The following is a 12339-nucleotide window of genomic DNA, read 5'->3' on the forward strand; positions in this document are numbered from 1 at the left end:
GTGTGTGTGTGTGTGTGTGTGTGTGTGTGTGTGTGTGTGGTGACACACTTGTGCTCCTGTATGAGTATTCCTGGAGTCATTTCCTCTCTGCCTATTTCTGAATTATTCTGAGGAAAACAAAGGAATCCAACATTAAGGTACAGCTTTCCCCCTAAAAAAACAAGCTGAGTGTACACAAAAATTAAACAGCCTCATAAATCAAACAAGCATAAATTGGTTTAGGGGGGGAAAAAACGGTTCTTGTGATCAAACCTCTGTAGTTTTCCAGAGGCTGTGGTTCGACCAGGTTCCCGTTACCCGTCGGCTGATGAAAAGAGGCATTTAAAGCAGCTGGCAAACGTTACAGTTTCATAAAAAGCCCTTCAGCATCAAGTCAACTTTTAAACTGGTCTAACTCCTTCCACTCTTTACAGTCTAACATTAATCTGTAACTTTATACACAAACTTTAAAACCAGCAAGATGAGACACGACACAACGGCCCAGAAAGCAATGCTTTTGTAGAGCTCATGAAAGTCCACCTCGTCGACTTCAAAAACGCGTAGTTTGTGTTGGCCGTCGAAGAGGAAACAGACAGGAAGTAGCTGCCACAGGAAGTGCAGGCATGAAGAAGACTGCTCCTCTGGAGACCCCTGGGAACCCAGCTAATGGTCGGCCATGTTTATCTCTGCTGTTCTTTGTTTGAACGAAATGCAAACGTGACATTACCAGCTAATTTTAGTTTATGTGAAGACTTTCATCTTTATTACATGAATCACTTTAACCTGTGATTACAGACTGGGTTATGTGGGCACAACCAAACGTGAAGACAACACTGACCACTCATATAAAACATCTAAATTTCACAATTCCACCTTTGCCACTTAGTAAAATGAACCCAAATCTGGTGTCATGTGATCTATGGGTGGCTTTGTCTCAATAAGCTAAAACTTGTAGTTTTTTTTTTTTTTTTTGTGAAATCTCTAGAACAGGAATGACATTACTTTTCAGACAAGTGTTGTTGATGAAAGACAAAGAGGATCTTGACAAAACCGAGGAATATGAGCAAATTCGATATGGTTATAAAAGACTGATGGAAGCAGAAACTAATATAAACACAGAGGTGACACATTAGATGTTGAAACACAATAATGTTTGCTCATGATAGAAGGAAACATGCACGCAGGTGCCAGCACAATAAAAAGCAAGCAAAAGATAAGAATATTTCTCAAATACAGACAAAAAATACCTGTAACATGCACAAAAACAAGATGGCAGCGTAACTCAGTGTTATTCAAGTCATCTGTTGAAAATTCCTGTATTTTTTCATTTGCGATCCATCGCAGRGTTAAACTATATCATGTAAATTATTCCCAATATCGTGCAGCCCTACGTTTTTGAACTCAGTTCTTTTAGGATGACAACATGTTGCACGAACTCTGGTGAGATTAGGTTTTTGACGTTTGGGAGAGTTGAGAGAGTTTCATGAGCTGCTGGTTGAGTTTTATAAAATATAGAATGGAAGATCTTGGAGGTACCAGGAACAGCAGGAAAAATGTTGTATTTGTGTTTCATTGGGAGGAAACATAGGAGGAGGTTAACATTACAGACTAATGTGTTTTAAACAACCTTATTAGACTTTCTGTACAAGAAGAATTGCAGAGTAAATGATAGGCTTTGGTTCACATTAAGAACTGATGGTGTAACCATGAACACCACACAGAGGGCCTCATTCTATCCTGAACACTGAGCAGAGTTTTTATCTACATTATCAAACAAGAGAGTTCACTTGTGTTATTTTGGTCTCAATTGTTGCCAGGCGACAATCATAAATACCACAATGCATTGTGATCTTCATTCCACTCAACAATAATTCCAGCTTTAAAACAGGAGTATAAAATGTATGTATGTTTTTTCTGCCATCATCAGGGCCTTGGAGGCTCAAACTTATCCCAGCCTTCAATAAGCAAGAAGCACGGTACGGTTGTTGATTTTACCCATCATTGCATCAATATGAACCTGAGCGCACCTAAGTGATTTACCAGGTATGATTTTCCACAAATTCATTAAGATCCAGCTTTAAAGGAACCACAGATTCCTACCACAGATTTTAACCTGCATACGCCAGAAGAAAAGTACAAAACACAACACCAAGCATCTCATCTTACAGCATTCGGCCTGTTAGGTTTGGGATCTGCTCCTTTGGTCTACTGAGACCATCTCATCCTAGTTTTGCATCGCTTTCGTCAGCTATAGACTTGTATCTTTGATTGGGATCACACAAGGAATCTCGCTGCTGCCACCAAACTGTCTTGGCAAAAAAAAGAAGAAAAAAAGGGGAAAGGAAGACCCACCTAATCACTGTTACAAAAGAAATGGCAGAAAATCCCATGGATTGATCGAACTTTATTATAAGGCTACGTCCATGCAAACAAAAGTGAAACAAATCCAATTATTTTGCCCATGAACGACCCATATTGAATTATTTTATGACAGTCTAAACATGACGTGCCTTTATTTCTAAAACCTGACTCTTTTTTTAAATAAATGTGGTAGGATTCTTATCCAATGTTTTTCAAAGCGACTTATATTAACCAGGCAAATCCCACTGAGATCAGACTTCTTTTTAAAGAGAGGCCTGGGACTGAATGCAGACTTAACACGTWTGTTTTCCTGGATGTCTTTTTTTTCCTCTGTTGATTTTCATGTCTTCATTGCTTTATCAAAAGCCACAGGAATACCTAAAGTTTTGTTTAACGTAAAGGTGTGACAAAGCATCAGTTCARTTTTTTTCTGAGAATTGTTCCTGACATGTGAATTGTCCTCAGCATGTTGTGTGTAGAATATATATAAAAATACAGCTTTTCTATTGAAAACAGCTGACTCTCTACATTTATCTCTTTGACTACATTTAAAGTAGTCAAAGAGATTCAGATATTTTATATAAAGTTTCCAGACTCAATGATAAAGCTAATATTAACATTTAAGAGCACCAGCTGGTACTGAGAGGACAGAGAAAACTAGGATTAATGACTTATTGTAGTGATGCAAGAGTTCAGGCCAGACCTGGACAGTCTCAAACATGTAAGGTCTCCATATGAACAACAGCTCAGATTACTGATTTACAATCCAGTGACAGACTGTGATTTGAGGGACTTGCAGTTTCTCCAGACCACCATCATGACTGATTAAATAATTCACATTACGTCATGACAACGCATTGATCTATATCCATTTAAATTGAAATGGACCCTCCAACTATTGTTGTGCGCCCCTTGCACCCGCGCGACACGTCAACTATAAACCTAGCTTAACACCACCCCATACCATCAGAGAGGCTGGTTTTTGAACTTTGCGCTGATAACAATCTGGACAGTTATTTTACTCTTCGGCCCGGAACAAATGACGTCTATGATTTCCATAAAACAATTTGACATGTGGACTTGTCAGACCACATTCTCTATTTCTCTGGATCTTTTGGTGATATTATTGACTGTAGATGGTAAAACCCCTAAATTCCTTGCCACTGTACATTGAGAAACCCAGTGGTGAGCACAGTTCCCCTAAAGCACTAATAGGGGAATTAATTTCTTGATTAGTGCTTTAGGATTTATGCTATCTTTTTTTWAAATTTCTTAGTGGATTAGCACTTGTTAAATTTATGGGCTAAATTTAAAAGCACTAACTGAGGTCTTTAAATGTTATTGATCAACATGATTGTTCACAGTTGAGGGTGAAAGCTGTCACATTTTGCTCATATGCGTGTCATTTACAGCAGGTAAAATAAGTATTGAACACGTCAACATTTTTCTCAGTAAATATATTACTAGAGGTGCTAATGACATGAGATTTCACCAGATGTCGGTAACAACCCAAGTGATCCRTACATACAAAGAAATCAAACCATAAATGTCCAGAAATGCAGTTATTTGTAATAATGTGGAATGGCACWGGGAAAAAGTATTGAACACATGAAGAAAGGGAGGTATAAAAAGGCATGGAAAGCCAAGACACCAGCTGAACTCTCTCAGTRATTAGAAAGCAAGCCTGCCCCTTGTCAGTGCAAGTTAATATCAGCTGGTTCAGTCCCAAATGATGGCCAGGTATCACACAAGAACCATCTGATGATGAGTAAAAGTAAAGAGCTCTCTCAAGACCTTCACAACCTTATTGTTGCAAAGCATAATGATGGCATCAGTTACAGAAGAATGTCTAAACTTCTGAAGGTTCCAGTGAGCACTGTTGGGGCCATAATTCAGAAGTGGAAAGAACATCATTTCACCATAAACCGACCACGACCAGGTGCTCCTCACAAGATTTCTGACAGAGGAGTGAAAAGAATTATCAGAAGAGTTGTCCAAGAGCCAAGGACCACTTGTGGAGAGCTTCAGAAAGACCTGGAATTAGCAGGTACGATTGTTTCAAAGAAAACAATAAGTAATGCACTGAACCACCATGGCCTGTATGCACGCTCACCACGCAAGACTCCACTGCTGAAGAAACAGCATGTTGAAGCTCCTTTAAAGTTTGCTGCACAACATTTAGACAAGCCTGTGTAATACTGGGAGAATATAGTCTGGTCAGATGAGACCAACATTGAACTGTTTGGATGCCAGAATACACATCATGTTTGGAGGTCAAATGGCACTGCACATCAGCCCAAAAACACCATACCAACAGTGAAGTTTGGAGGTGGGAACATCATGGTGTGGGGCTGTTTTTCAGCATATGGTACTGGCAAACTTCAAATAATTGAAGGAAGGATGAGTGGAAAAATGTACAGAGACATTCTTGATAAAAAATCTGCTTCCATCTACCAGGATGATGAAGATGAAACGTGGCTGGACATTTCAGCAAGACAATGAGCCCAAACAYAAAGTCAAGGAAACTCTCAGTTGGTTTCAGAGAAAGAAACTAAAGCTGCTGGAATGGCCCAGCCAATCACCTGACCTGAATCCAACAGAAAATCTATGGAAAGAACTAAAGATCAGAGTTCATAGAAGAGGTCCACGAAACCTTCAAGATTTGAAGACTGTTTGTGGAAGAATGGGCCAAAATCACACCTGAGCAATGCATGCCACTAGTTTCTCCATACAGGAGGTGTCTTGAAGCTGTCATTGACAACAAAGGCTTTTGTACAAAGTATTAGATAAATTTCAGTAAATGTGTTCAATACTTTTTCCCTGTGCCATTCCACATTRTTACAAATAACTTCATTTCTGGACATTTATGGTTTGATTTCTTTGTATGTAYGGATCACTTGGGTTGTTACCAACATCTGGTGAAAATTTCATGTCATTAGCACCTCTAGTAATATATTTACTGAGAAAAATGTTGATGTGTTCAATTCTTATTTTACCCACTGTATCTACAAGGTCACATGTCAAACTGAAGGCCCACGGGCCAAATGTGGCCTGTGGGTGACTCCCATTTGGCCCGCCAAGGACACTATGTGATGATATTCTGCAACTAATATTTAGATTAGTGCTGCCTACCACTGACTGCTGGACTATTTACTCATGCAGTTGTTTACAAAGTGGTGAACCTCGCCTCAACCTTGCTTGAGAACGACTGAGCCTTTCGAGGATGCTCTCTTTAAATCTAATCGCAACACTCACCTGTTCCCAGTTAATCTATTCACCTTTAGAATGATCCAAACAGGTGTTTTTATTATTATTTTTTTAACATTCCTCAACTTTCCCAGTCTTTTGTTGCCCCAGTCCCAGCTTTTTTTGGAACGTGTTGCAGTCATCAAATTCAAAATGAGTGTATATTTATAAAAAACAAACAAACAATAAAGTTTATTTGCTTGAGCATTATATATTGTCTTTGTAGTGTATTCAATTCAAGAAAGGTTGAAAAAGATTTGCAATCATATTCTGTTTTCATTTATGTTTTAAACTATATAAAAATTCATAGGGTTTGGGGTTATAGTTAGAACCTGAATGTGAGGAAAATAGAGGACACAGAAGTGTTTATTCTTAGCTTTGCTTTGACATTTTTGTAATACGAAACTCTGAAATTACTTTTTTAARCTGTTCTTTCATTGTGAAACATCGCGTCTAATTGCTGCTAAATAAGACCGTGCATAAATTAATTTTGTTTACTATGGAAAAATCAGGTGCGTTGTAAAAATCCCACAACCTTTGAGCCAATGGGAGAAAACCACTGCACCCAAACACCCGGTCCCATCCAGACCAGAGAAGGCTCTATGGACTTGGCTTGTGAACTGGGCCACAGTTCTGTTGGCCGTGCTGGGAGCTGAAACTGTGTCATTGAAGGGCTGGGACTAAAACAAAGAGAGCAGCGGCATACGGCAACAAAACATGCTGCTAAAAACTCAACCTCTTAGGTGAAACTCAAATGTCTGGCTCAGATTTAGACAAATGTTTAAGTCTTTCTGGCACCAGACTCACAGACCAGAATTAATCTTAATTATTTTTACAGAATATTAGGTGGTTATTTTTGTAAACAGATTGAACATGTCAAACATCTCTTTTTATGTACATTCTTGTCTTTAATTACACCTGTTTGTGGATTCTTTAACAATAATAATAATAATAAAYGTCTTCGTGTACACATTTAATACATTTTTGTGTTTATAAATTGAATTTTAGTCCTTTTAAACCTTGATTCTTAACAACCAGGTTTAGCTGTAAGAGCAGGGGTTGTTGCATGTGTTGATCCAGTAAAGGAGATGTTCTCAGTTACATAAGGTTTGGCCTGAAGAATTAGCAGCAGGTAAGCACAAAGTTAAAGCACATGACAGGATGAAGTGACAGTGAAAAACAACGTGAGGCCTAGTCTACAAAGTCAACTCTTGAAGGACCCCCCCCCCCCCCCCTGCACAAGGAGCGCTGGATGCCACCTTTATTATCTATCATGTTTGGCTGGTGATCTGAGCCACCTACCCGAGCCGAAAGCCTTGGCCACCAGCCACGTCAGGCTGCAGGAGATCTTGGCCCTGGTGAAGTCGTAGTGGTCGAAGCTCCTGATGGCAGGGACGATGAAGGTTTGCCTCATCCCTCTGTCATCTGCCGCATCTCCCATCGTCCCTGTGTGTGTGTGTGTGTGTGTGGTGTGTATATATGTGTGTGTGTGTGTGTGTGTGTGTGTGTGTGCTGCTGGAGGCTCGCTCAGCCAGAGCAGCTCCTCCTGAATGCGGATGACATCGCGTCCAGAGGAATTCCGGGCAGTTAAAGAAGAAAAAAAAGGAAAAAGAAAAAGTAAAGAGAACAAAATTCTGCTAAAATAACAACAACACCAAAAATAAATAATAAATAAATGGCTCAAACTTTGGCTGGTGTTTGAAGCCTCCCGTTAAATGAGCACCATCTTCAGTTTTATGTCCTTCTGTTTCAGCAAGGCGCAGTTTTTTTTTTTTTTCTTAGAGATTTCCTCTATTCCCGGACATTTYCCCCCTCAGGCTGCCCGACATAACAGAGCAGCTGTGCGACACAGGAGGAAAGCTACAGTCCAGCACCGGAGGAAGGTCCCACGGTCAAAATAAACGAGCTGTTCGGCTCCATGTTCTGCTTTTTCCTCCTTCTCCTCACTGTTTTCCTCTCCGCTCCTCTGCGATTTTCTTGCCGCACTGATCGGAGGATGGAGCGCASTGCGCATGCGCGGTCCACCCACCGCAGCCTTTTTGAATCCTTGACAGGAGTGACCCAGAACCAGGCTCTGAGGTGGGTTCAGGCTCAGCAAATCACAGGAACAGCTCATCTGGCGTGTGACTCTACCTAAAATACTCCCAAAACTTTGTAGTAATGTTGTATGCGTCCTGACAACTATTTAAAACGTGTGTTGCGTTTATTTATAGTAGGTTCATCAATTTATTTTGTAGGTTAATATATACTAGAGAAACTGCATTTTCACAGTGCGTTGAGTGACCTCTGACATTAGCTGAAGAAGCCGAAACTCAGTTGTTAAGCTAAAAAAAAAAAAGTAAAACACAAAGTTAAAGAAAACAAAATGCTAGCTAAAGTCCTAAAGTAGCAAAAAGCAAGTGAAAGGTAGCACAAGCATTGTCAGAAGCTAAATGTAAAACTTACCCATGCCAAAAAGTATCAAAAACCTAGCTAAAATCCATGTAGCAAAAGCCTAGCTAAAAGCTAAACATAGAAAAATGCTAGTTTAAAGCTAAATATTTGCTATAATATAGCAAATATCTAGCTAAAATGCAAAAAGTATACTGAAGTAGCAAAAGGCTAGCTTAAAAGTAAATTTAGCAAGACTAGCAAAAAGGTAAAAGTAACTAATAGTAAAAGGCAAGATAGAAGCTAAAAAACACTACTTAAAAACTAAATGTAGCAATTTTAGCTGTAAAATTATCAAAGCTAAAAAAAGCAAAAAGTAAGCTAAAATTAGTGCAAGCCTAGCTTAAAGGTCAATATAGCAAAAGCCTAGCTAAAAGCTAAAAGTAGCAAAATATAAGATAGCAAGTAGCCAAAGGCTATCTAAAAGCTAAACAAAGAATACTGGTTAAAACTAAAAGTAAAAAGCTGAAAGCTTAAAAAAAGGCTAGCGTAGCTAAAGCCTAGGTAAAACAAAGCTAAATGCAAATTAAAACTAAATGTAGCAAAAGTAGCTAAAAGTAGCAAACATAAGCTAAAAGGTTAGCTAAAAGTAGTGCATGGCTAGTTTAAAGGTCAATGTAGCAAACGTGTAGAAAAGGCTGAAATATAAACATATAAACATCCAAAGGCTCAGGCATSTGTGGTTAAAACAAGGTAGCAGGAAGTTGTGGAAGCTTTGGGGTRTGTGGACCATGTCATCAGCCCCATGTTTTATTTTTAGGAAGATGACTGACATGTCTAAGTTCTGCTAAGAGTTTTCTTTACCCAAACAAATAAAATTACAGAAAAAAACCTTGTCTAATATTTGGTGTGGTAATAGATGACAGTTGTACCCAACACATACTATCAGATCCCACAAGAGTTCACAATATTGCATAAAATCACAAATAGTTTACAAGGTTTGACAAAAATTGCTATTAATCATTACTTTCTTGTTATAAAATGAGCTTATGCAGGCCAGGCCTTCAACTGAAATGTTTTAATTTCAATTGAAATGTTTTAATTTCAAGACACTTGACTAACCCAACTAATATTTTAGAGTCATTCCAGACACATATTTCAATTTCACATCTTATAAAGTATACACATTCAATACAAATATAGTTCTTTAAATTAATTTTGTCAATTAAACCATGGATGAGACAGTCATGATGATCCTGTGCAGAAGCGTGTGGCAGCAGTGCCCCCTGCTGTCCACATGCTGCTCCTACACCTGAGGAAACCTCATGGTGTACTTCATGTTTCAGCCAGTAGATGGSAGTCTTCTACTAAATATAAAGTGAAGCGCCTGATTTTACTTCCTCTCATGTTACTTTTATGTTATATCTTATCACATTTCCCACTCCAAGTAAAAACATTTGCAAAGAACACCACAAAGTTGTCTCAACTTTAACGTTTTAGTCGCTTTTCTTTTTTTTTGTAGAACAAAACCCTGAACCCAGAAATCACAGAAAGTGTATTTTATTTGTTTCTCCTTGTCCGTCTTAAAGTGACCCATCATTATTTGCGTTTCTGCCTGAATCCACTGTCATTGTAGAGTCATTACCGATCATGATGTACTTTGCATTTTGAATATGAATGTTGGGCTGGGGGCCCCACAAAGCCATGCTGTTGGCCCCCTCGTGTTCCAGCATTGCACTGGAGCGGAGGAATTGTTGTTGTTGCAGGTAAAGGCTTAGTCTGTCTGTTTCATGATTTAAATGGTGCAGTCTTTTCACGCTCTGCTCTTTGGCCCAGATCTTTCTCTGTGCTTCGATCTTGGCTGGAGAAAGAGCTTTTTGGAGTTTCTTTGTGAAGTGCCTCTTCTCTTCCAGAAACACCAGAGTTTGCAGGACCCTGGGTATTCCCTGTTTGGGCATGCAGTTGTCCTCAGGCAGCAAAGGGAGCACCGTGTTAAACTTGTGCACATTGTTGATGGAGTTGATGAGGGCCATGTTCGTCTTCACCTCCAGCATTTTGGTGTTAAAGTTGTGGGTGAGCAGCAGGAAGGTGAAGGCCGAGTTGTCGATGGCGTCCTCCACACATTTCAGGGYGCTCTTCCCGGGGATGGCGAAGTCYTCAGAGAAAGTCGCGCCTTCCCTGCCGATGGCTGTTTCGATTTTTTCCTTCATGCGCTCAGCCTGTTCTTCGTCTTCGGGAGCGTGCAGGATAACAAACGCGTAAAAGGTTTCCTCTTCCTCTGCTTCTGTGCCATGAGGGGTTTTTAGAAAAGGGATCTTGGGTAGGAAAAGGTTTTGTGGGGACGGCAGGGTGAACGTCTCAGTGATTGGTTGATTTGRGCTCCCATTCTGGGGGATGTTATCGTGCAGCTTACTGCTCACAGTATGTAATGTTTCCTTTGGTTTTGAGTCTTTGTTTGACTTGAACAAAGACTCGTTGGATCTGGGCTCAGGCGACGGAGGTTTTCCAGGTACACTTTTTGCTTCACGTTCACTTAAAAGAATGCAAGGGTTCGGCGAAGAGTTTCCTGATGCCTCTGAAGCACTCTTGTCCCCTTGAAACAAAACAGTTGAAGGAATACTTATCTCCAGATGAGTTGGATAGGAGGGCTCTGAGGGRCTCTCCTGCAGAGGGCTAGGATGGCAGCAAATGTGTGCTGACTCATCCAGAGACTCTTTTAAGGTCGTCTTTTCCTCATTCAGGCTTGTGTTCGGATCAGGGGAATGTCCAAATTTGAGGTCAGCAAACTGAGGCCCACACACAACTTTAGCTTCCTCTACAAGCTGATGATATTCCAGAGAACTACAGCGGTTCATCTTGAAGCAGTCACTGGAAAGGGCTCTCTTATAAGCTAGGTTTCTTAGAGATACCTCGCACAACCTCTGCTCTGACAAAACTTTAAATATCCGAGCCAGCCATGACAAACACTGTCCGGTCTGCTCTCGGAATTGTCCACAGCGAGCCCCAAAGTCGTCTAATTCACCTCCGTTTGCGCTCCCGGCTTCTACCAGATGTTTTGCGAGAGGGTTGTCCCTCAGCATCTGCAACTTCTCCAGGGCCTGCTTCCCTCTCCGGAGGAGGATGAGACACAGAGCCTGGACCAGACGGTCTTCAGGAGAGTCGCCTAGCTGGAGAACCAAGCTCAAGAGTCGCTCCGATGGAGCCTTCGCCAGAACATCAAAGACGCCTCTCAGTCCCGTGCCCTGATCCTCCTCCCACCCAGCGTGACTCATCCTCAGGTTTTACTTGCCAAGCGACCTTCGGCAGTTCAACGAAAAGTTGGCGTGTGACTTTTCAAAATTTATCTTCGRATCTTCAGAAACTGGAGCTGTTTAGGAGCGGGGACAGTTTCATGGATCTTCATGTTGCTTTAAATTGAAATAGAAACACACGTTAGCAATTATGGCACACCAAGATGCATTTTCAAAGCAAAACTACATTAATAAAATCAAACATTTAGGTTAACTTAGATTTTTACTTGATTTTTTCTTTTATTTTAGTTGTTCACCGACATGCTTGAAAGAGATAACAGACTCAGTCAGTGTTCCAGCTCAAATAAGGAAGTAAGTCATGCTAAAACTTTCAGCTCAGTTTCACTTTGAGAAAACGTTTTGTTTGGTTAAAAACAAAACAAACAAACAAAAAAACTTAATGCAAATTTGTCAAAATCCCGATAGGTTCTTAAAAGTTTTGGAGTTCTGTAAAAAACTTTTGGATCCCAGCTGAGCTTGCCTCCTACCTTTTCCAGCTGCAGGCCTCTGTTAGCTCTGTCAGAACAAAAGCATGACGTTGTGAAGTATGGCAAGCCAAGAGGGACAAAAAGCTAAAGGCAGGGGGAAAATGAAAGACCTAGCGTTCTTTGAAGGTACCATCGACCACGACCTGTGTAGGCTAAGACCATCTAATGTTGAGAAATAGCACTCACACTCAGTGGAAGACTCTCAGCTACTACCACATCAAATGTTGTTGAAATTTACTGAGTTGTTGACATTTTAGTGTTGGCTAATTTTGACATCTGTCCTAAATCAGATTGGCTTCAAAGATTAATCAGTTGTAGATGAAAATTTATTATTATTATTATTTTGAAATCTTTAACAATATCTGTTCAGTGGGTAATGAGACATTTTGCTAACAGACAACTTGTCTCCAATATTTAATGCTGTATAGTTTTAAACAAAGACMATGTGTGTGCTGTGAATGAATCTTGACTACAACAAAACCAAATTTTAACTCAGCGTCTGTATTATTAATCCCTGTATGGTTTGTTCTTTATATTTCTATTTTTATGTTTCAAAATAAAATGAGAAAAAATAGATTTTTCAAACCTTTATTTATTACAGGGAC

At 39.9% G+C, this 12339-nt stretch overlaps 2 protein-coding genes across 8 annotated transcripts in view; both read right to left on the reverse strand.

Annotated features, from left to right (window-relative positions):
• Positions 1 to 7566, reverse strand: part of camsap2b (calmodulin regulated spectrin-associated protein family, member 2b) — a 39740-nt gene extending 32174 nt beyond the window's left edge. For 5 of the 7 annotated variants that reach the window (XM_014021670.1, XM_014021640.1, XM_014021648.1 and 2 more), the window contains exon 1: positions 6889 to 7055. In XM_014021670.1, the coding sequence (XP_013877124.1) occupies positions 6889 to 7027 (139 nt within the window). In that variant the 5' untranslated portion in view covers positions 7028 to 7055. Of the gene's footprint in view, positions 1 to 6888 lie in introns of all 7 variants that reach the window. The other 2 variants (XM_014021632.1, XM_014021624.1) reach the window with 2 other exon arrangements.
• Positions 7567 to 8720: 1154 nt separating this feature from the next.
• Positions 8721 to 11817, reverse strand: ticam1 (TIR domain containing adaptor molecule 1). Its single transcript, XM_014021681.1, has 2 exons — positions 11735 to 11817; positions 8721 to 11363 (listed from the first exon to the last, which is right to left on the reverse strand). Exon 2 carries the CDS (start codon positions 11226 to 11228, stop codon positions 9540 to 9542), a length of 1689 nt encoding a protein of 562 aa, XP_013877135.1. The 5' UTR covers positions 11229 to 11363; positions 11735 to 11817; the 3' UTR covers positions 8721 to 9539.
• Between the last annotated feature and the right edge of the window lie 522 nt (positions 11818 to 12339).

This window comes from Austrofundulus limnaeus, unplaced genomic scaffold (assembly GCF_001266775.1).
Source record: "Austrofundulus limnaeus strain Quisiro unplaced genomic scaffold, Austrofundulus_limnaeus-1.0 Scaffold3, whole genome shotgun sequence".
Classification (NCBI taxonomy): domain Eukaryota; kingdom Metazoa; phylum Chordata; class Actinopteri; order Cyprinodontiformes; family Rivulidae; genus Austrofundulus; species Austrofundulus limnaeus.